Genomic DNA, 24816 nt, shown 5'->3' on the forward strand with positions numbered 1-24816 from the left:
TTGCATGGCTTCGTGAATTTCACCCTATGCACACAAAGATTGGTGTTCTCGGGGCACCTGTAAACAGATTTTCTAGAGTTCTTTCTCTGCCTGCAAACTGTAGCAATCTTGGCCTCTCTGAACTCCAGGCTCCATATTCTCAAATCAGCAAATCTTCTGGGCTCTGTTTGGATTCCACCTTTCCGTGCTGTAGTCTGTAAATTGCCTCCTAGATGAAGGCTAGGGCAACTGCAGAATATACCTTGTTTGCTTCCCCCTCATTCAGGGTTTATACTGCTTCTCTTCCTATTAAAAATGTCCAAAAACACTTGTTTTATATATTTTGTTATTTTGGTTTTCTCGTCGTTTATGGCAGGGGGGCAAGTTGAGACCCTGATACTCTTTCCTGACGGAAAGGTCATCTCTCATGTTTCTTAACCCCTGTCATACTTCCTGTCTCACACCCCCTTTTCAACTCTTTATCTCTTCATCTCCCTCTCATCTCCTGTGTAACTTCCACTGAGGTTTTAATTTTATTTATTTTTCATTTCGAGAAATTCTGTTTGCTTCCTTACATTTGCTGGGATGCCTTTTGTAATGGCCCGTTCTTTTCCCATATGAAGATATTTTGAAACCTTAACTTTTATTTCTCTGCTCACATGAGTAGAGATACTCTCTAGTTCCCAAATACTTACTCTGTGCACATGAGCAGAGAAATAGAATTTAAGGCTTCATGATATCTTCATATGGGAAAGAATGGGTGATTACAAAAGGCATCCAGCAAATGTAAGGAAGAAAACAATTTCTAGAAACGAAAAATGAACATAATTAAAAACTCCAATGTCTGATGCTTTTCAAGGTTGATTTTGCTGTTTTTAGTAGTTTCCTGATTCTCACTCATGGTCCCTTATTTCCTCTGGTTGTCGGGTATGAGGTTGTTTGTTTTATTTTTATTGAATTACTAATTGTAGGAATTCTTTGAGGGATGGATTACAGGATCAGTCTTCCACACAGAATTTGTATTTGCCTGTGCCCCATTGTTGAAAATGCTTAAAAACTCTGCAGTCTTTAGGACCACTCTGAATGAAAGTTTTCATTTGAAGGATTCATGATTAATGTGGATTTAGACCCTACAACCATGTGAAAGTCACTGGGGCTACATACTCTAAAGGAGGTTTTCTCCTCCATTGTGCATTGCTGCCCCATTCTTTGAAAAGGGATGGTTTCTTGTTCTCCCTCACTCTGAGGAGTTCACTGCTTTAGCCAAAGGTCTGCAATTCAATTCTCTACCTTGGGCAGGCCCTAAACTTTATCTTCTATCCATCTTCAGCCTGCAGAACAAAAATCAGGCTTCCCAGAGTTAACTGATAACTTTAGAATTGAGTGGGTATAGGAGCTCTCCTACTTCTAGGATTCCCATAGAAAATCCCTTTGGTTTTGTTCTCTCTTAAGTCCTTGACAACTCAAAAGTGCATTTAAAAAAGATGTTTTTACATTTTATCTAGTATTTTTAGTTTTTAGCAGGAGATGTATAATAGGGTGTTTTGTCAGTCCTGCTGGCAGGCTACAGTCCATGGGGTTTTAAGAGTTGGACATGACTTAGTGACTAAACCACACCACCACCACTGTTAGAAATGGAAGTCTTTCTTCTGTTTCTTAATGGGAAAAGCTATGCATGTATGAAAATATTAATAAGATGAAACACATCCAGCCTTTCTATGAGGTCTATAAAATATGTGTGTAAGTTTTGTTGTTTGTAATAGCCATGAGTAGTATTTGTTTGCCATTTATAATTTGGTTCATTGTGTATTTGTTTGCTTTTTTATTTCCCTTGCCCTCCGGACTTCTTGGCCATAACTCAGCGCTTGGTTTCAGTTGGACTTGATTCAAAGAATGCAGTTTGTGTTTGGGACTGGAAAAGAGGGAAAATGTTATCTATGGCTCCAGGTCACACAGATAGAGTAAGTATTCTGCCTTGGAGTTTCTAATGGGTATTGAGTGGGAAGAAGCCAAAAGAGAGTCAGGGGATTTTATGTTTCTGTATTTTGTTATTGTTATTGTCAGTTGTTCGTATGTAATTAAAAATTTAAAGTGTAATTGAAAGTACTTCTAAAATTTTAGAATGCTTATATGTGTTGTAGTACTCAAAAACATAACTTGATATGTAGTTTTAGCACAAAACTTTTAATTCAGTGTTTGCTTCAGCAAAAATGATGAGTTTTAAGTTGTTCAGAACTAAATTAAAAAATTGAATGGGTCATGCCTAGGCTCTATTTATTATTTAGTTTGGTTTATCATTGATGTGTTATAAAAGTATTATAGTTAGGGTAAATAATATTGTGTGTGTAAATTTGAAATTATGTTAGAGACCTAACATTTTTCACTTTAGAAACTTATTAAAAATGTATTCCTTATTCCATGTTGTATGAGATTAATATAATGAACATATTGTAGTCAGCTTTTTAATTAAATATTATACTACTTTTATAAAAATACATCAAAAATTTTGTCATAAACTCTTTAAAATGTCTGATTTTTTTGGTGTATAGTAAAATCCTAACCTGAACTAGCATAGGAGCTATATTCATTGATTCTATTTGGGGATAATCTATGAATCGGTAAAAGTTGTATAAAAATTTTTGTATGCATTTGTATTTGGAAGATAAACTTGGTTTTGGCATATTCTCAGAGAGGCCTATTATACACGAACAATTTAGATAATCATTAAAGTGTTATGTGCATTTTATTATACAGTTATGTATTTTGACTTACTTAGATCAAAGCATTTCACACATTAGGACTTTGGACTCAATAAATAGACTGATTAAAAGTATTTTTAAAGGTTCATCAGTATGTTTTCCACTTAATCTGTATTATGGTGAGTTGCTAAATGTTTATTTTTAAGATGTGTTCTTTCTTCATTGCCACTAAAAGCTATCACTTTGTCGATTTTTAGAGGTAGTGAGCGCGTTAGTGATTATGCAGGCAGTTGTCAAAGAAACATGGTGAAGAATGCCGTAGAGCAGAGTTGTTTTTTCTGCTATAAAATTTTTTTCAAATATTAAGTTTTCTTTTATTGTTAAAGCTCATATTTATAATGCATATTTTATTTCATCTGGGTTTTTTCTTGTTTGATTTTGTAACAAAGATTTGTTTGTTTATAACTTATGGAGCCTTAGAAATTAAGTCTGGGGATATCCAAAATTTATACAGTAACAAAAATTTAAACAATGTAGAAAACTGGAAACAGAATTTTTACTGTGAAATAAATATTTGGATCCTTTATGTAAGTAGTTGTATGTGATAGAAAGCTGCAAAAATGTTCTCTTATTTTTATTTCTAGCTGCAAAAGTGTTAAGTGTATGTTCTGTTCATTATCTTTCCTCTGCAGAATTTATGCAGGTACCTGCCTCATGCCCTAGTTCTGTTGAATCATTCTTGTTATTTATAGACCAAAAATTTTTTTTAGATTAAAAATAGAGGTGTTAATTTTCACTCCAGTAGTTGTTTCATATGGTTCATAGAAACTAAGAAATAGTTTTTGTTCCTTATTGTTTTGCTACTTTATTTCTGATAGGATTTTTTTTATTTCTGATAGAAATGTAAAATTATGATTTTTATTTATCGAGGAATATTGTTTTCTGATATGTAGACTTTTGGGTTATTTGGGCTTTTGGACAGGATTCTTAAATGATTCTCAAAATAAGTGTCTTAACAATGACTCTGATATATATATTTTTTACAGATATTTGATATTTCTTGGGATTTGTACCAACCAAATAAACTTGTCAGCTGTGGTGTAAAACATATCAAGGTACTAGAAGAGTCTTACTTATAATAGTCATGATTACTTATTCTCTGCTATTAAGCACACATCGCACTGCAATTTATCCACACACAAACACATATACGTATATGTTTAAAATCAGAAGCCTCAAAAGACAAAAAATTGTGACTTATCCATTCAAATAGCTAACGAATGCTCTAATCAGTGAAACTTAATGATATTTAAATTTAAAAGGGTCATGATTTCTGGGCATAAGTATAGCTCGTTCTCTTCCTTTCAGTAAGTCCCAATTTCAGTCTGTTATTTTCTTCTAAATCAGTGATTATCAACTTCCGCTGCATATTAAAATCACCTGGGGGACATTACAGCATAGTATACGCAAACCCCCACTGAGATGTGCTGAGAGACTCTCTGGAGAGTGAACCCCAGGTATTTGAATGATTCTGATGCTCAGCAGGAGTTAAGAACCATTGTTCCAGAATTCAACTCAATTCTCTCCTGTAGAGTAACCGCTGGATAGATGTGGCTCTTGAGCATTTGAAATACCAAGGTGACTGAAGAAATGAATATTAGCTTTGCTTTCATTGCTAACCTATTACCAACTTTTTAATCTAAATTTATGTAGTTTTTTCCTCCCAGAAAACTAAGGGAAATAGCATATTTTAAAAAATATTCCAGTTCAGCCCCCTTTATTCTTACAGTAAGGATTGGAACCAGTGGTTTATCTGCTGTAATGTAGTTAATGACAGCACTAGGATAAGGATGGGAACACTGAATGCTATTGAGTCATAAGGGAATTCCATGGGTAATTTCTTGTCTCCTGTTCTAATATAGCATCAAAGTACTGGAAATATTTATATTGTGATCCTTCTTTGGTAATTTGTTTATACCATATACTTTTTAGTTCTGGAGTTTATGTGGAAATGCTCTGACCCCAAAACGAGGGGTCTTTGGGAAGACTGGTGACCTTCAGACCATCTTGTGCCTGGCCTGTGCAAGGGATGAATTAACATATTCTGGCGCACTCAATGGGGACATATATGTTTGGAAAGGAATCAATCTTATACGAACAATACAAGGAGCTCATACTGTAAGTATATTTAAATGTTTTGAACACTAGGTATTAATTACTTACTTCCTTGTCTTAGAATGAAAAGTTCCATAATATAGCAGACATTCTAATCAATTCAGTTACTTGAAAACTGCTATTACAATAGAATTAATTTGTCTATTTGTTTTCAAGATTTCAATGAAGAAACATTATGCAATTAAATTAGTATAATTAGTATTTTGTTCAAACCATTGTTTTAGTATGGTGTCTTTTATTGGAAAAAGCCTGTTAAATTTAACCTAGAAGTATTCTAGATTAACCACATTAGAATAAAACTAGTGCTTTTGTGGCTAACTTACCAGTGGGAAACTTGGGGATAGTTCTGGAATAATATTAACTTTTAAATTTTAATATCATTGATTAAGTGTGTGACAAAAGAAATTTTTGTACTTCATGAGATTTTCATATAATAAGTTACCAAACCAGGAAAAAGATCTGTTGTTAAACCCTTTCAGTGTTTTTTCAGAAAGAATCTCTCAATCATAGAGAATGAACTTTCCGGGGGAAGGAAGAGAGAGGAGACAGGGAGTTTGGGAAGGACATGTGCACGCTGCTGTGTTTAAAATGGGTAACCAACAAGGACCTGCTGTATGGCACGTGGAGCTCTGCTTCATGCTGTGTGGCAGTGGATGGGAGGGGAGTTTGGGGGAGAATGGATGCATGTCCCTTTGCTCTTCACCTGAAACTATCACAGCATTGTTATCAGCTATACCCCAATACAAGATAAAATTTTTTAAAAGAAAACCTAAGTGTTTTTTGATTTGGTCATTTTAGCAGTTGAGTCCCTCACATAGTGAAGGGAACTAGAGAGCATAGAGCCGCCATATTGTTATCAGGAACATCTCAAGTAGAAAAGCTATTAAACATATAAACATGAGAGCTTCCCAGGTGGCATAGTGGTAAAGAATCCACCTGCCAGTGCAGGATATACTAGAGACTGGGTTCAGTTGAAGGGTCAGGAAGATCCCCTGCAGAAAGAAATGGCAACCCGCTCCAGTATTCTTGCCTGGGAAATCCCAAGGACAGAGGAGTCTGGTAGACTATAGTCCGTAGGGTTGCACAGAGGTCAGACATGACTGAGCACAGTTCAGTTCAGTTCAGTTCAGTCGCTCAGTCGTGTCCGACTATGACTGAGCACACACACACATTAATATGAATCACTATTATATATATAATACATTTCGTGTTAAGTATACTTAAGAACTGCTTAGAGCAGGAGTCGCTTTCAGCAAAATGTCTGAAATCCAGAAATAGCAGATTCTAGCGAAAGTTGTGGCATTTCACATTTTGTCCCATCAGTATAAAAATGCCAGTTTGTTCCTCATACTTATCAGCCCAAGATGTGATCACTGTTGTAAATTTTTGCTTATCTTCTGGGTGAAATATATTAACTATTTGTTTTAATTTTCTTTTCCATCTATTTATGAAATTTCTTATATTTACTGACTAGAGTTGACCCTTAAACAGCATAGGTTTGAACCTCAAGGGTCCACTTGTATGGGGATTATTTTCAATGGTAAATACTGAGAATGTGTGTGCACATGGGCACATGCTTATGCTCAGTTGTGTGTTATCTCCCAGAGTTTGCTCAAACCCATGTCCGTTGAGTTGATGATGCCATCCAGCCATCACGTCCTCTGTCACCCTCTTCTGCCTTCAATCTCTCCCAGCATCAGGGTCTTCCAGTAAGTCGGCTCTTCACATAGATGATCAAAGTATTGGAGTTTCAGCTTCAGCATCAGTCCTTCCAATGAATATTCAGGATGATTTCCTTTAGGATTGACTGGTTTGATATCTTGTAGTCCAAAGGACTGTGAAGAGTCTTCTCCAACACTACAATTCGAAAGCATCAGTTGTTTGACTCTCAGCTTTCTTTATGGTCCAACTCTCACATCCACGCATGACTACTGGAGAGCCATGGCTTTGTAGTATTACAGAGTTTGTTGTTGGTTAAACTCACAGATGCTGTGGAACTGCAGATGTGGAGAAATCCTGGATGTGGAGGTTCACGTCTAAGCTGTACTAGAATTTTTGACTCCACAAAACTGCTGCATTGTTCAAGGGTCAACTGTACTTGAATTTCCTTTTCTATTTATCGACTTTACTTATCCTTTGCTCTTTTTGTTGTTGTTGTTGGATTTTATTTTGTTTATTTGTGTGTTAGTCATACACATTGACGTACACATACACATTTTGACAGTCATACACATTGCAAAATGTTTCCCCAGTCGAATATTTGTTTTCACTTACGATATCTTCTCATGAAAAATTTGAAAATTTTCCTTTATGGCTTGTGGATAACTGCCATACTTATAAAGTTCTTCCACAGCCCAAAGTTACATAAGTGTTCTTCTGACTCTTTTCTAACATATTTGTTTTTATTTTTTACAGTTAGAATTTTGTCTGTATGTTTTGGTTTTGTCTGATTCATTCTTGTATATGTTATAGGTTTAACTTCATTTTCTCTGTATCATTAAATACCACTTTGGCCATATATGAGTTCCTGTATATACATAGATTTATTTCTGGATTATCATCTGTATTTTCTGATGCATTTGACTGTTCTTTTGCCATATCAAAAATTTTTTCTGTGGATTTCTACTGTCACGTGTAGTATATTTTCTTAAAAAAGCATATATTGTTAAATTATTTTATTCCCTCTTCTAGGCAGGAATTTTTAGCATGAATGCTTGTGAAGAAGGCTTTGCTACTGGTGGCAGAGATGGCTGTATTCGTCTTTGGGATTTAACTTTTAAACCAATTACTGTGATTGATCTCAGGGAAACAGACCAGGGGTACAAAGGTAATAACAAAGCAATTATCTCATTACTGGGCTGATTCTCGGTATACCAAGGGTTGTCTCTTTCTTTCAGTAAATTTAAAGTATGTTTTATAAATATAAATGAGGCTTACATTTTCTCCTTCATACTGGATACATTTAATTAAAATCCTTCTGCTGATGAGAAATTTTGCCTGAAGACACTGTAGGTTTACTGTTATGACAAAGATTCTTTTCTTGTCTGATGCCAGCTATAATGGGACCCACAGAGAGATGTGATAAGTGCGTACTTTGGTAACCTTAAACTTTGGAAATATTTTACTATTTTAATGCTAAATGTAACTTTAGCAAATAAACTGTTGAAAATAGTGTGTTGAGAGAGTTAGAGGAACTTTTGTTTAAGATTGTTTAAGTGCATGTGTGTTTTTCCTCCATCCAAATTTGTCAGCAACCAAGATATAATTTTTTCTTTGGAGGATTTTTAAAAATCGATGTAATAAAACAGTCTTTCACTACAAAAGGAAACACATTACCCACTAGTGTTGTGTTATAAGAATAGGATTGGAAGTTACACAGGTCTATGTTTGTGCCACATTTTAGTCACTTCTCAGACATGTGACCTTGGGCTGCATGCCATCATTTGTAAAATGAGAAAAAGAACTATCTCAGAGGATTAAATGAGCTAATATATGTGAAATTTTTAGAAGAGTGTCTGGTACATAATGATCATCCAGTAAATGTTAGCTGTTATACTGTTTTCATGAGTTTTGCTGAACATTTTTGTACTGTAAAGTTTATAAAATAATTTGACACTTTTTTTTATTTGATTCACATACCATTGCAAGTTACATAGTACCTCATTGTTGACCATACTACATAGATGAGGAAACTGAGGCAAATACCAGCTTTCCTGAGGTTGCAAAAGGGATTGTATACAGAAAAAGTAGAAATCTTTCTTCTTAATGATTTTATGAGCACATGAAGAGGTGAAATATAGACACATAAAAGTCAGATTATTCTAAGAGAAAAATAATACAATTCTATGATGGTAGTTATGGGCTTCCCTAGTGGCTCAGATGGTAAAGAATCCACCTGCAATGTGGGAGACCTGGATTCGATTCCTGGGTTGGGAAGATCCCTGGAGGAGGGCATGGCAACCTTCTGCAATATTCTTACCTGGAGAATCCCCACGGACAAAGGAGCCTGACGCACTACAGCCCACGGGGCTGCAGAGTCGAACACGACTGAACAACTAAGCACAGGAGGGTAACCCCTGAATAATTACTCTGTGGATGACGTGCACTGTGTTACAAGACTTTGAGGAGGTGATCGGACTGTGACTGATGTTGTCTAGTGAGGAAGAAGAGCGTGTGTCCTGAAGGATGGGTAAAAGCTGGCATATAAAAAGAAACATTTCACATAGAAAGCGGTATGGATGAATGAAGAAGATGTGTGGGTCCAAGATTCCTTCTGTCTTACACTTCAGGTATAAAAGGTGCAAAAATTAGTAGGGGTTTAGGCAGATTAGCCTTCTGTTATTACAGTACTGATCTTAAGTACAATTCCATTTTGACTAGGTTTGTCTGTGAGAAGTGTGTGTTGGCGAGGAGACCACATTCTAGTTGGAACACAGGATGGCGAAATCTTTGAAATTGTGGTTCATGAAAGAAACAAGCCTTTCCTGATTATGCAAGGGCATTGTGAAGGCGAGCTGTGGGCACTTGCCGTCCATCCTACGAAACCTTTGGCCGTGACTGGAAGTGATGATCGTTCAGTCAGGTGAGCAAATCACAGAGTAATGGCATAGGCTGGGATTTGTCCTTAGAGCAACAGAAGAAAAACTTAAAAAAAAAACCCAAAACCTTAGTTTTAAATTTTATCAGCTTTGATATAACAGATGACCATAACAGGTGCCAACGGTGTATAGAATTAACGATTATTTATAAGATTTGGGTTTTTCTCTTAAAAGCCCAAGTTGGAGTTTGTTGTTTTGCATAAAAATATACAGAACTACCTCCTCTTTTATCAGCTATATAATATTTCCCTATGTACTATAGTTTATTCAGTTAAACTATCATTTGGTGGAAGTTTAGGTTCTTCCAGTTTTGTACTTCTAAATGCAGTGCTTGCAGTGAATATTATTGTACCTTTGCCATTTAGTCCATGTGTAAATAAGAATATTTCTGTAATAAATTCTTATTAGTGTTCAGAAGATACATCCTTTTTAAATTTTAATAGATAGTGCCTTACACAGAGGCAATAACAGTTTACACGCCTATCAGCAGTGTGCGACACAGCCTTTTCTCCCACACTCTTCCCACACTCGTGCCAGCACTAATCACCCCAAACTGTGAAAAATGATACCTTGTTTTAAAAATATGCTTTTCTGTCATATTGAGGGATCTTGAGTGTGTTTTCATATGTTTGGAGGACATTTATATTTCCTCTTCTTTGACTTGTTTGTTCAAGCTCTTTGCATATTTTCTCTTAGTTCATTGGTCTTTTTCTAATTATTTTAATATAGGATCTAATACCTGTCTATATGTGAAAGCAGCAATTAGCCTTTTGTCTATGACAGTGGTTTTTAAAGTGTGATTCCTAGACCAACAGCATCAACATTACAAGGGAACTAGTAAGCAATGCAAATTTATCGTGCTTTATACAGGGCCTTGTATAAGGAATCCACCCACTGAGGATTTTCTCGACACTGAAGTTTGAGAAGCGCTGATCAGTGGTACCAGTTGAGATACTTTTTCCACTTTGATATTATGTTTTGTCCCCGTTTCCTCTGTACTAGTATTTCCATTTGTATCTCTAAAAGATAACTCTAAACACCACCACAGTACTGCTATCACTGTATTCCTTTTGCTTCTTAGAATTAGACTTACAATAAGGTCCATTTATTCTGATTGTTAAAATATCCTTTAAATCTCTTTTATTCTATAGCTTCCCTTCTGCCCTTTTTGATTTTTCTCTTTACAGTTTATCTGTTAAAGAAACTTAATATTTGCCCTCCAGAGTTCTCCACATTCTGGATTTGAATATCTATAGTATATTTTAATGCATTCCCTCTTCCCTGTATTCTGTAAACTGATAGTTTGATCTAGAGTTTGATGAGATGCAGTTAGGAATTTCCACTCAGAATGTTTCCTAAGTGGTCATGTGTGTCCTTGTTTGATGGTAATATGGAGTCTCCTTTTTGCCATATTTGCAGCCACTGATGGTTGTTATCTAGATCAGTACTTCTCAAACTTTTTGAAGATTGTTGCTCTCCTAATGAGACTTTTAAGACATTTCTCCTCCTAATTGCACTCCTTCCCTGTGAAATTTTAGCACCGCAAAAAATTGTATGTAAGAATGTATTGATATGTGTGTGTGTGTATATATATACATACATGTATTTGTACTGTGGCACTTAAGAGAGCCACAAACGACCATAATATTTAAGATTTTCACCCCTAAGGACTAATTTTTAGCTTTTGAGGGGCAATATTACCCCTGTCTAGAATATGTGACCTAAATCTGTTATGAGTTTCAAGTAGTGAAGTGGTGGTCTAACTTTTATCATTCATTATTCATTTTTTTAGCTACCATGTTTGTATAAAAAGAATTTCTCCTCATTAACTGTTTGGTTATCCTAGATAAAATTTGCACAGGAAAAGCAGAAAAGTGCTTAATTCTTTGATATTTACTAAGTAAAAAATACTTGGTTCCATAGAATCCTTTCTATGACCTATTCACATTTCTTGCCATTTTTTTGTAGCTTTGTTGGTATCTTTCTCCTTTATTTTTAGCAGCTCTTTACATATTATGGATATTAAACCTTTGGAATGTAAGTTGCAAATACTTTTCACCACCTTGTTACTTGCTTTTTTATTATGCTTAGATCTTTTGTCATGAAAAAGTTTTTGTTGTTATTTTGTTTTATGCATCTGAATTTATCAACATTTTCTTATGACTTCTGAGTTTTGTAGCATAGAGAAATCCTCCCTAAGGTTAAAAAGTTTTCTAATATATTAGTGGTTTTATTTTTTATGTTTAACTCCTAATCTTTGTAAAATTTACTTCCGTGTAAGAAGTGAGATGGGGCTACAACCTGCTTCTTTCCAGGTAACTGCTGATGCTTTCAGTGGCATGTTACTCTGTCATGCCACTTACTATCTTTGTGCTACTTGGTTTTACGTAGACAGGAGATGCCATAGCACTGTCCACATGGAAGCTTGGTGTGGGGCTACACTTTACTCATGTGGTTTGCTGGGAGTTTCTTCCATTTTAGGAAGACAGCTGGTACTGGCTGCTTTCATAAAAAGGGCAGCTGGTCCTTTAAAAAGTAATTGTGTTATCTGAAAACTGGGTTCACCTCTTGGTGGGTGCCAAACCAAAAGACACAGTCAAACCAAAGATTGAGAGAAGAAAGGATGTATTACTACCTGCAACAAGTAAGAACACCAGGATCTTTCCCAAACTAGTGTCTCCCCAAATAGCAAAATTGGGGAAGTTTTAATTGGAAAGTGTTATAGGGCAAGCCAGGATTTTTAGCTTCTGTTCTTAACAGAAACTCAAAACCAACAATGGTTAAATCCACTGGAGAAAATGAAGTTCACTGTTAACATTATTGGTTAAAATAAAAGACATGATTCAAGATTGTGTGTGCAAAATTGTGAAAAAATAATACACTGAATAATCATAAGGCTTTAAACAACTTAAATTTTAATAGGCTTTGTAAATTTGTCTAAGCCATTCCCCCCCTACATATTTTTTACCCCAGTGTGATTCTACTTGATGTTGTACTGGATTACTGCTTTCTCACTAAGTGTCTTTGAAAATATTCTAGCTTATAGTTATTACATGCAAACTATTCATAAAAGCTAATTCTTTATCACTTCAAAGTTGGCATTGACTCCTCGAATAAACCACTTAGTAGTAACAATAACATTTGTTGACTTATCAAGATCTAGGAAAACCACTCAAAAGTATTTGCCTTGTTTTTAATTAACTGTTGGTGTTATTCCCAAACCCTCAACTCTGTAAGCAACTGTTCTCGCCCACAGGCTAATTGTCTTAAACAAATTTATTTTTTCTGGACAGATTTCTTCAGCTGCAACAATCCAAAATTATTTAGTTAATCCATTACCAATAAGCAACTTTCTTTGCTTGTCTAAAAAGTGAGCCACTTGTTTTTTTTACTTTCTTAGTAGGTTTTTTTAAGTAAAACCTCATTTTAATTTTTGAATGTGTAAAGAAATTCTGCTACAATGAGATTTTAAATTATCTAATTTTTCTGACCATTGCTTTCCTGTGAGTTGAAAATATCATGATAAATGCTTAGTCTGGTAATGTTAATGTACCTTTGTACTCTTTTAGGATAGCTATAATATCATTGAATAGTAAACATAATGCTTTACCATCTAATTCAGTAGTTGTGTAATCCACACTCCACTGTGCCTTAAAACACAACATTCAGAGTTCAGTTTTCTCCTTTTTCCTCCTTGTTATGATGTGATGGGTATGTGTTAGAAATAAAAAATAGTAAAATGCCATGATGTGACAATACACATAGCAGTTGAGATTCTGTCAGGTTATAAGAGTGTCACTGTAATTTGTAGTGCATCAAGGGAGCAGAACGTGGTCACAAGGGCCACCATCTACTGTCTGTTCTGTAAGCATTCAACTCTGCCTCTGCAGTATGAAAGCAGCCACAGACAGTACGAAAACAGAGCAGGGTGGCTATGTTTCCATAAAACTTGATCTGTAGACACTGAAGTCTGAGTTTGAATTTTATATAATTTTCTCATGATTCAAAATGTTATTCTTCGATAATTTTTTTCAAACATTTACAAATGTAAAAACGAGGGGGATCAAGATGGCACAGTAGGAAGATGTGGAGCTCACTTCCCCTCCACAAATACATCAAAAATACATCTAGATGTGGAAGCATTCTCACAGAAAACTAATTGGAAACTGGCAGAACTCCTGTACAACCAGAGCTACAAGAAAGATCTTCATGTGGCTTGGTAGGATGGAAATAAAAGTATCAGGTTGGAACCTGCACCCCTGGGAGGGATTTGAAAGGAGTTGGTCTGTATGGGAGGACCTAATCCTGGAAAGCGAGCAGGTTGAGCCACAATCTGGCCGTACCAGTTCTAGGGTCCAGTGCAGAGGAGATAAGCCCCCTTGCTTTCTGGGAGAGCTCCATCACCAACTCCCAGAGCTTGCTCAAACTCACGTCCATCAAGTCGGTCATGCTATCCACCCATCTCATCCTCTGTCATCCCCTTCTCCAGCCTTCAATCTTTCCCAGCATCAGGGTCTTTTCTAAGGAGTTAGTTCTTCACATCAGGTGGCCAAAATATTGAAGCTTTAGCAATATCAGGAAATCCTGATTTCCTTTAGGATTGACTGGTTGGATCTCCTTGCAATCCAAGGGACTCTCAAGAGTCTTCTTCAACACCACAGTTCAAAAGCATCCATTCTTCAGTGCTCCATTTTCTCTATAGTCCAACCATCACATCCATACATGACTACTGGAAAAACCATAGCTTTGACTAGATGGACCTTTGTTGGCAAAGTGATGTCTCTGCTTTTTAACATGCTTTCTAGGTTGGTCATAACTTTTCTTCCAAGGAGCAAACTTCTTTTCATTTCATGGCTGCCGTCACCATCTGCAGTGATTTTGGAGCCCCCCAGAATAAAGTCTCTCACTGTTTCCATTGTTTTCCCATCTATTTGCCATGAAGTTTTGGGACCGGATGCCATGATCTTCGTTTTTTGACTGTTGAGTTTTAACGCAGCTTTTTCACTCTCTTTCACTTTCATCAAGAGGCTGTTTAGTTCTTCTTCACTTTCTGCCATAAGGGTGGTTTCATCTGTGTATTTGAGGTTATTGATATTTCTCCCAGCCATCTTGATTCCAACTTGTGCTTCATCCAGCCAGCATTTCGTATTTTTGCATAATGTCAGTGGACTAAATACTCTGATTAAAAGACAGAGTGGGAGATTGGATTTTAAAAAAAGAATCTCCAGTATACTGCCTACAGAAGACTCACTTCAGGGCAAAAAATACAGAGAGTGAAAAATGTGAAGGGAAGGAAAAAGATATTTCATGCAAATTGGAAACAGCATGAAAGTGGGGATAGCAATACTCATATCAGACAGAATAAACTTTCAAACAAAGGCCGTAAAGAAAGACAAAGAAGGACACCATACAGTAATAAATAAATCAGTATAAGAGGAGAACATTACATTTGTCAGCATGCATGTAACCAGTATGTGCACGTGTGGTAAGCTTCAGGTGTGTCTGCCCTTTGAAGCCCCACGGACTGTGACCTGTTAGGTTCCTCTGTCCGTGGGATTTCTCCACACAAGAATACCGGAGTGGATGCCCTCCTCCAGGGAATTCTCCCGACCCAGAAATAGAACCCACATCTCTTATGTCTCCTGCGTTGATAGGTGGGTTCTTTACCACTGGTACTAAATATAGGTACATCTAAATATCTAAAACAAATACAGACATGAAGGGAGGCATTTACAGTAATACAATAATTGTAGGCTTCAACACTCCACTGACATCAGTGGACAGATCATCCAGACAAAAAAACTAATAAGGCAAGAGAAGTTCTAAATTACACAGTAGATCAGTTGGACTTAATTGATATCTAATTAAGAAAAAAAATAAAAAGGCCTGAATACCCTTTCATTCCAATTGTGCTTGCAACGTTGTCTGGGATGGATCACATACTAGGTCAGAAAACAAGCCTTAGCAATTTTAATAGAAATTATTTCAAGCATCTTTTCTGACTGCAGCAGTATAAAACTGGGAATCAGCCATAGAACAAAAAAACTGGAAAAGAACAACCACTTGGAGTCTAAATAGTGTGAGTGAGTGAAAGTCGCTCAGTCGTGTCCGACTCTTTGTGACGCCATGGACTCTACAGTCCCTGGAATTTTCCAGGCCAGAATACTAGGGTGGCTAGCCTTTCCCTTCTCCAGGGGACCTTCCCAACCCAGGGATCGAACCCAGGTCTCCCACATTGCAGGCAGATTCTTTATCAACTAAGCGAGTCACCAGGGCAGCCCCAGGCTGGTAGATCCCGAGACTAAATAGCATGCTATTAAAATATAGATGGGTTGATGATGAAATCAAAGATGAAATCATAGAGTTAGCTGCTGCTGCTGTCGCCAAGTTGCCCCAGTCGTGTTTGACTCTGCATGACCCCACAGATGGCAGCCCACCAGGCTCCCCCGTCCCTGGGATTCTCCAGGCAAGAACACCGGAGTGGGTTGCCATTGCCTTCTCCAGTGCATGAAAGTGAAGTCGCTCAGTCGTGTCTGACTCTTAGCGACCCCATGGACTGTAGCCCACCAGGCTCCTCCGTCTAAGGGATTTTCCAGGCAAGAGTACTGGAGTGGGGTGCCATTGCCTTCTCCAGAGTTAGCTATACACATGCAAAAGTAAAAATACAACTTTACAAATCTATGGATCCTGCAAAAACGGTTTTGGAAGGGAGATTTATAGTGATAGAGGCCTTCCTCAAGAAACAAACCTAACCTACCACCTAAAAGAATTAGAGAAGAACAAGCAAAACCCAGAGTGAGCAGAAGAAAGGAAACCATAAAGACCAAATAGGAAATAAATAGAGAATATTTTTTAAAAAAGAAAAGATCAATAAAATCAAGAGCTGATATTTTGAAAAGATGAACAAATTGACAAACCTCTGGTCAGACTCACCAAGAAGAAAAGAGAAAGGACCCAACCAAACAAAATAAGAAATGAAAAAGAGGAAAAAATAACTGATAGCACAGAAATACAGAAAAAAAGTTGTTACAGCATACTGTCAACAGTTATATGCCAACAAACTGGACAACCTGGAAGAAGTGGATAGATTTCTAGCGGCATAACCGTGATAACAAGTCCAAAAGACACGTACCTGGAACAGACCAATCACTGGGAGTGAGATATAATCTGTGAAAGCTTGTTATAGTTTAATTCAAAGTGTTACTCATTTTCATTGGTAATTTTGTCCTTGTTCAGGCTATTTAGAAGTATAATTCTTAACTTTCAAGCAGTGGGTATTTTTTACTACTTGTTATAGTTTTTTAACATTAGAGTCTGGAAAAGACTGAATTTGCATAATCTGAAGTGTTACTCTAAAGTTAAAAGACTATAAATATGGTGTATACATACATCAGTATATATGTATATATATCCCCTTTGATCAGGGTAGAAATCATCTATCTAAAACATTAGAAAAAAATTAATGTCATTACATTGTCTTAAAAATAAAGGATTCTACTAACACTTGTCATTTTAAGCCTTAACAGTATTTCTAGTTTTGTAGATAAGATTCTTTGCCACAAAGCATACAGTTAAAAACCTAGATTTATATTTCTTCCTTAAAATGAAATTATTATTTTAACCAACACTTTTTCATATAGTCTAACATTTTAAAGCATACATTAGCTAACTACTCTTTTATCTTAATTAAATGTTACAGAATATGGAGCCTGGTTGATCATGCACTAATAGCAAGGTGTAATATGGAAGAACCAATTCGTTGTGCAGCTGTAAATGTAGATGGAATCCATCTTGCCCTTGGAATGAAGGATGGCTCGTTCACTGTACTTAGAGTAAGGTATGTGTTAGGGTAGAAATAGAAACAGCAAGTTTCTGTTAAGTGAGATAGAGTCTGTAATACTTACATTTACCCACTTTTCCCTCTCCCTTATTAATATATTTTTCAGATATTAGTTTCATTAAATATAAAAAATATGTTTATAAAGATGGCTTTGTCAGAAAATTAACTCAAACTTTGGTTTTGGAGATTAAGAATGCTTAGTAAATTAATGAATAAAATTTTGAGACGAGTTTAGGTCTTGATTTCTATTGCTTGGTAGTATTGATTTTCAGTAATGATCTTCTGCCATAGAATAGGGAGAAGGAGACCTTGAAACGGTTATAAATGAGTGAGTAGTTTTGTTGCTGTTTGCAGCTTTATGCTTTGAAAAAAGCAGGAATTTAAAATGCATGTAAAACACCTAAGAATTTCTGTCAAAAAGCTGCTACACATTAAAAATAATGATGGTTATTTTTTCATTTATACATTTACTTACCCTTTCATTATTGTCTGGAAGAAACTAGGTGAATAATTTATCTCTAATAAGTATTTTAGCAACTCAAAAATATTCTTTTGTTTTGGGCCATGCCACGTGGCTTGTGCACTTTCAGTTCCCCAGCCAGGAATGGAACTCCAGGTCACGGCAGTGAAAGCCTAGAATCCTAACCACTGGGCCACCAGGGAATTATTCTAGCAAAAGCCTCTATAGTCCATGTTCTTGAATAAGTCAAAAAACTAAGCATTATCATTGATACCTCTCTATCATTTCTAATCCAGTCTCCATATCTTGTTGATTTTTCTTACCTTATGAGTTTTCTAGGAGCATTTTGATTAAGGTTTGTGAATAAAATTAGAATTAAAATATCTTTTAACATATACTATATATCATATACTATAACAATAAGGATTAATATTGTATATTTCAAATCATTTCACTTCTTTCTGAAGTCTGAGCAACCACCATCTATAGTAGACTTCTAATTGGTCTTAATCCTGCTGTTTGTTACTGTTCAGTCACTAAGTCGTGTCCAACTGTTTGTGACCCCAACATGGACTGCAGCGTGTCAAGGCTCCTCTGTCCTCCACTGTCTCCTGGAGTTTGCTCAGATTCATATCCATTAAGTTGGTGGTGCTATCTAACCATCTCATTCTCTTCTGCCCTTTTCCTTTTGTCTTCAATCTTTTCCAGTATCAAAGTCTTTTCCAGTGAGTCAGCTCTTCACATCAGGTGGCCAGTTTATTAGAGCTTCAGCTTCAGCATCAGTCCTTCCAATGAATATTCAGGGTTGATCTCCTTTAGGAGGGACTGGTTTGATCTCCTTGCAGTCCAAAGGACTCTCAAGAATCTTCTCCAGCACCACAGTTAGAAAGCATCACTTCTTTGGTGCTCAGCCTTCTTTACGGTCTAATTTCCATACTAATTTCCATCCATACATGACTACTGGAGAAACCTTAGCTTTGACTTTATGGGCCTTTGTTGGCAAAATAATGTCTCTGTTTTTTAATACGCTGTCAAGGTTTTTCATAGCTTTCTTCCAGGGAGCAATCGTCTTTTAATTTTATGGCTGCAGTCACCATCTGTGATTTATGTAATCATGTTAACTAGTGGTAAAGAACCCACCTGCCAGTGCAGGACACACAAGAGATAAGGGTTCAGTCCCTGAGTTGGGAAGATCTGCTGGAGAAGGGCTTGGCCACCCACTCCAGTATTCTTGTGTAGAGAATCCCGTGGACAGAGGAGCCTGGCAGGTTCTAGTCATGGGTCACAAAGAGTCAGGCATGACTGAAGTGACTTAGCACGGTAACATAACACGTACTATAAAACCAACCAGAATCTCTCTTTCCATCACTGTTGGTTTTGTGTGTGTGTGAGTGCTTGAGTGTAGGTTGCTGGGCAGGGGCATAGTGGTAGAAAGCAAGAGACAACCTGAGATATCCACACTTATCTCTCACTAACTGGGCAAGGTAAATCTCTCGAACAAAAAAAAGCTTTAAAAAAAAGACAAAATAACTCTGAAGAAGATTCCATGAGCAATTTAACTAATACTTGTGGTTGATATTGGAATGATCTTATCTTTAATAAATAATATAAAATAATAGAAGCTATCAAATTGTGCTTAAGGTGTTTTCTTAAAAATCTTACTCCATACAGATTTAGATGAATGGATTAGTGGATGGATGGGTGGATGGAAAGTGAAAGTTGCTCAGTTGTGTCTGACTCTTTGCGACCCCATGGTCTATACAGTCCATGGGAATCTCTAGGCCAGAATACTGGAGTGGGTAGCTTTTCCCTCCTCCAGGGGATCTTCCCAACCCAGGGATCGAACCCAGGTCTCCTGCATTGCAGGTGGATTCTTTACCAGATGAGCCACTAACTGTGGTGTTGCAGAAGATTCTTGAGATTCCCTTGGACTGCAAGGAGATCCAACCAGTCCATCCTAAAGGAAATCAGTCCTGAATGTTCATTGGAAGGACTGATGCTGAAGCTGAAGCTCCAATACTTTGGCCACCTGATGTGAAGAACTGACTCATTTGAAAAGACCCTGATGCTGGGAAAGACTGAAGGCAGGAGGAGAAGGGGACGACAGAGGATGAGATGGTTGGATGGCATCACCGACTCAATGGAAATGAGTTTGAGTAGACTCCGGGAGTTGGTGATGGACAGGGAACCCTGGCCTGCTGCAGCCCATGGGGTCGCAAAGGGTCAGACACGACTGAGCGACTGAACTGAGCTGGGTGGACAGATGGATGAATGGGTATGGAGAAAGGGGGATAAGATGCGTGGATTTAATTAGAACTCAAAGGAAGAAGTCACTGGAAAGGTACTGGTAGCTAAAAATGCGTTAGTCTGTGCTTAGGAAGAAGGCCTTGCAAGTTGCAGAGTGTAAGGCAAGAGTGATGTTGACAAGGAAAGCTTTTTTTAAAGTTTTTTTTTTCACTTCATTTGTTTTGTTCTTATTCCCTTTTATAGTTAAGGAGATGATTTGATCTCTTTGTTTATATTATTAACACCACGGTAAAGCCCAGGTTCCTTGGTAGCGTATCAGACCCGTTACACACTGTCTTCATGTGTCTCTTTAACCCCATCAGGTCATTACTTTCCCCGCTTATCTTGTTTCCATATTGTTTTATCTGTGAGCTGTGCTGAATTGCTTTCCGTTTGTCCTACTCTTTGAAACCCTGTGGACTGTAGCCCGTCAGGCTCCGCTCTCCATGGGATTCTGCAGGCAAGAATGCTAAAATGGGTTGTCATGCCCTCCTCCAGGGGATCTTCCCAACCCAGGGATCAAACCTGCATCTCTTACAGCTCCTGCATTGGCAGGGGCGTTCTCTACCACTAGCGCCACCTGGGAAGTATGATTCTTCATATGTGCCATGTACTTGGCATTGCTTGTGCTGTGTGTTCTTTCTGGAAAACCTTCGCTCGTCTTTTTTAATTAGCCAGCCCCTCAGGTTTTAGGCTCAAATAGGTATCACTCTTCCTTCCTCCCTTCCTGCATGTAGTCTTAACCCTTTTTCAGTGTTTCTCATAGAACATCATACATAACCTTTCGAGCACTTACTGCATTTTCTTAGTTATGAAGTATAATCACTTTATCTCCATCTCTCACAGAAGATGAGTTCATATTCATATCCCATGAGTCTAAAACAAAGTTAAATACTTAGTATTTCTGAAAGAAATATGAATTTTATTACTGTAAATTGTCTATTTGGGAACTGTTAAAATTGAAATAGCCATTTAAACTTCTATTCTTGAAATTATCTATTGGGAGCACTTCAGATGGGTAATGCAAAATTTATTTGGAAAAAAGTCTGTGGCAATAGTTGGAAATAAGACTCTCGCTCCCCCCTGCCCTGCTCCCTTGCTGTCTCCCTCTTCTCCGCCTTTCCACCAGCTCCATGTGTTTTCACACTCAGTAGGAGTTAGCTGTTGATCCATTTTTATGGCCGTTACCAACACCTGTATTATTCTGGAAAGTCAGTTATAAGGCATCAGTAAAAAAAATATTGCTGACTAAAATGATTGCTAATTGGGAAGAATTGTGTTCTATTCAAAGAGGTCAGAGAGGTTGAACTAAAAATAACGTGGTAGCCATATACAGATATGTATTCAAATATATTATTGAAATAATACAAATCAATGTCTCCTTTATTTCCTGGGTGTAATTTTATACATTTGGTTCATTACAAAAATTTAATTTGACTATCATGGTGTTTATAATTAAGCATTTTTTTTATAAGCTCAGTACTTATAAGAAGCTTCATTATAAAAATCCCATGACTTGATTTCTGTTATTTTATTACTGTGGAAATTTAATATGAATCTCTGAACTCCTTAAAAGTAAGTAATTTAGGAACTGAACTTATAGCATTTTTCTCTACTTCTAGCATGTACTGTCCTCATATATTTCTGTTCAGCAAAATTATTCCTGAATTAATAGTACTTTTATCATTTATGTTTATTTTATGGTTTATAAATAGTTGATACAGTCATTTTAGACCCATTGGAAAACTGAACTAATTCTGTAGTGACTTTTTCCCCCATGGTCTCTCTTTTTTTTCTTTATAGAGATATGACAGAAGTTGTGCATATTAAAGATCGGAAGGAGGCGATTCATGAATTAAAATATTCACCGGATGGAACTTACCTTGCTGTCGGTTGCAATGACAGCTCAGTTGATATTTATGGAGTTGCTCAGCGCTATAAGAAATTTGGAGAGTGTGTTGGATCACTTAGTTTCATCACTCATCTAGACTGGTCCTCAGACAGTAGATACTTACAGACAAATGATGGGAACGGTAAAAGACTTTTCTACAGGATGCCAGGTAAAAACTTCCTATAAATTATATATAATTTGTAGATTTTTATTTCCTTTAAAATATCTTAGATTTCGCTGGAGGCAGAGTGTCAGTTACATTTGAGTATAGGACGTCAAAGAAAAGCTGAGCTAATATTGGAGGCATTGTTATCTTTCCTACAAGTCTGCTTTATCAACTGAAATCCTTTGCTTCTTAATTAAAACTTCTTTGTTTGTCGGATCTAAGACCTATTTTACATTGAATTCCATGCCATACGAGTAGTATATGGTGAAGTCCTAGTATGTATTAGAAAGTCAAAATGTCATTTTTAATGGGTGCAACTAGTTAACTAAATATAATGCCTATAAATGTCTGACAATAAATTGTTTTGTCTTCTATTGTTATCTCAAACTTTGCAAATATTAATAATGTAGCTAACAAACTAATTTTGAAAAACAGAGTTTTCATCAAAGCTTTAAAAAGAAAAGAATAAAGACGGAATCATCAAAATATCTCTCAGTACTTTAGTATGATGCTTAATGAATTAGTAACTATATTGCAGTACTTTATTTAATAAGACTAGCTGCATAATTAAATTAATATATCACTCAGTTTTCCTTAACAGTCTGTAACTTAGGAGGATTGACCAGTGCTAAAGTCATGTTGCCTAACGTAAATGTATTACTTGCCACTCATCCTTCTTTTATGGTCCTTTCAATTATCTTTTTTTCCTCAACCATGTGTCTTTTTAGGTTTCTTTTTTAATATATGATTTGCTACTTTCTTATAACTTTTCCTTTTCCTTCAGAGTTACCCCATTGTGACTATAGCATGACTTTAATATAGTTCAGTTTTATTATCCACATGGGTGACCCTGCTAAGTTCCATCATCATCAGATCTATATTTCTTTGAATCAGTATAATTTTGGTAGTGGCTTTTTAACAGCTCCTTGAACTTAATTTTCTCCTTTCTTTACTACACTTACCTATTCATGTATTCTCTTTTAACTGGAATGGGAAGATACTTAAATTTTGGAATTTACCATGTTATCAGTATATCTTATGCTTGAGTAAAAATTAAAGGAAGTAACTTCTTAATACTCTAATTTATTTTTAGGAGGAAAAGAAGTGGCAAATAAAGAAGAAATAAAAGGTGTTCATTGGGCTTCATGGACATGCGTTTCAGGCCTTGAAGTAAATGGAATTTGGCCCAAGTATTCAGATATTAATGATATAAACTCAGTAGATGGGAATTATATTGGCCAAGTTTTAGTTACAGCTGATGACTATGGAATTGTAAAATTATTTCGATATCCTTGCTTAAGAAAAGGTAATACTTTCAAAATAGTATTAATTCACCTCCCTCTTACAAAAGACCTTTAGGTTCTTACAGAAAATTAGTCTTAAGATAAATAAGAGGGTTTATACTTTTTAAAATATGTGTGGTGACTCTTTGGTGAAAGATATCATGAAAGTGAACAGAAATAGCCACAATATTTTGGCAATTAAGAAATTATTATCATGTGTTACTTTTATCTTTGGATATGAAGTTTTTATTAGAAAGTTATTTTTGAATTCATATATTATAACTGGGCTAATACTTCACCTTTTTCTTTTTAAAGAGTTATTTTTCTCTCTACTTCCAGAGTTATTTCATATAGTCAGAATATACAATGATAGTTATACTTTTCTTAATACTTGTTATGTTTACTCATTTAACTTGCTGAACATATATCTCTTATGAGACATTTTTCTTACATAATTTTCTTAAGAATTCTGATGAAGTAGCCAGCAGTCTAAGCTTAAGTCACAGCGTGGAGTCTATTGGTTGGTCTGTTGGTTTTTGAGAAAGTGTTTTTGCTTAAACCCTTAACATATATTGTTTTGATATTTATTTATTTTTCATAACTGGCAGTGGAAGAAAATTAAGGGGTCTTATCACTGGTTATTTTCTACATATTTTATGTATAACCTTTTTCTTGGGTGTCTTTTAAAATGGTATTAATCGATCTGTTAATAGACAAGAGGATAATTACATGAAATGTTCTATTAGTCATTTATTTGTTCCATGCCTTGTTCCAGAAAGTATTTGAGTCAGCTTATGGCAAGTCTATCAGCACTAAAATAATTATGTAAGTAAAGAATTCATACCAAGGGAAATATAAATAGAAATACCATGTTAAAATCAGATAAAGAAATTGACAGTAGTCAAACATCAAAACTGAATCTGAGCTTCCTGAAACCAAAAATAAAATAAAGTAGGGCACAAAATAATTTTCATTGTAGCTATTTAAAAAAAAAAAAACCATACTACTCAGAGAAAGCCAAGTTTCTTCTCAGATTTAATTTTCTACGAGCCGTCTCCTGTAGTATATAGGGCCTTATATTAGGTTCAGTTGAATATATTCTTAAGAGTATCAACATCTATAGCAGATGCAGTCATAATTTTCACCTGGTTGTTAATAAAAGCATTTGGACAAATGTTAAAATGGAATTTGGTAAAAGGTAGTTTTGGAAACAGCAGACATAGTTTTATTCGAATAGTTTAGGTAGTCCATTGGTGTTAAGGTTAAGGGCCCACGTTTCCCAGAAGTCTAGACGGGTGTTTGTTATGCCTCTGCAGTCAAGTGGTGAGTTCCAGATCCTCCCAGCTGTGTCACCTTGTCCATTCCTGCCTGCCAGGTGTCAGCTTCCTAGATGCATGTGAAAGTACCTCCATGAATAGTGCTAAGGGTGTTAAAGGCTA

The 24816-nt window shown here is 36.2% G+C and overlaps 1 protein-coding gene across 13 annotated transcripts in view; it reads left to right on the forward strand.

Moving 5' to 3' along the window:
* The window catches only part of EML5 (EMAP like 5), a 154284-nt gene that overhangs the window by 40305 nt on the left and 89163 nt on the right, over positions 1 to 24816 (forward strand). For 12 of the 13 annotated variants that reach the window (XR_008687285.2, XM_088839397.1, XM_055436542.2 and 9 more), the window contains exons 3-10: positions 1842 to 1940; positions 3725 to 3793; positions 4671 to 4856; positions 7545 to 7680; positions 9234 to 9435; positions 17151 to 17288; positions 21841 to 22097; positions 23188 to 23400. Coding sequence is in view for 12 of the 13 variants with exons in the window: in XM_088839397.1 (XP_088695523.1) it covers positions 1842 to 1940; positions 3725 to 3793; positions 4671 to 4856; positions 7545 to 7680; positions 9234 to 9435; positions 17151 to 17288; positions 21841 to 22097; positions 23188 to 23400 (1300 nt within the window). In the remaining variant the exon portion in view is untranslated. The remainder of the gene's footprint in view (positions 1 to 1841; positions 1941 to 3724; positions 3794 to 4670; positions 4857 to 7544; positions 7681 to 9233; positions 9436 to 17150; positions 17289 to 21840; positions 22098 to 23187; positions 23401 to 24816) is intronic. The other variant, XM_088839394.1, reaches the window with a different exon arrangement.

This window comes from Moschus berezovskii, chromosome 9 (genome assembly GCF_049115385.1).
Source record: "Moschus berezovskii isolate FMDL1 chromosome 9, NW_MosBer_1.0, whole genome shotgun sequence".
NCBI lineage: Eukaryota > Metazoa > Chordata > Mammalia > Artiodactyla > Moschidae > Moschus > Moschus berezovskii.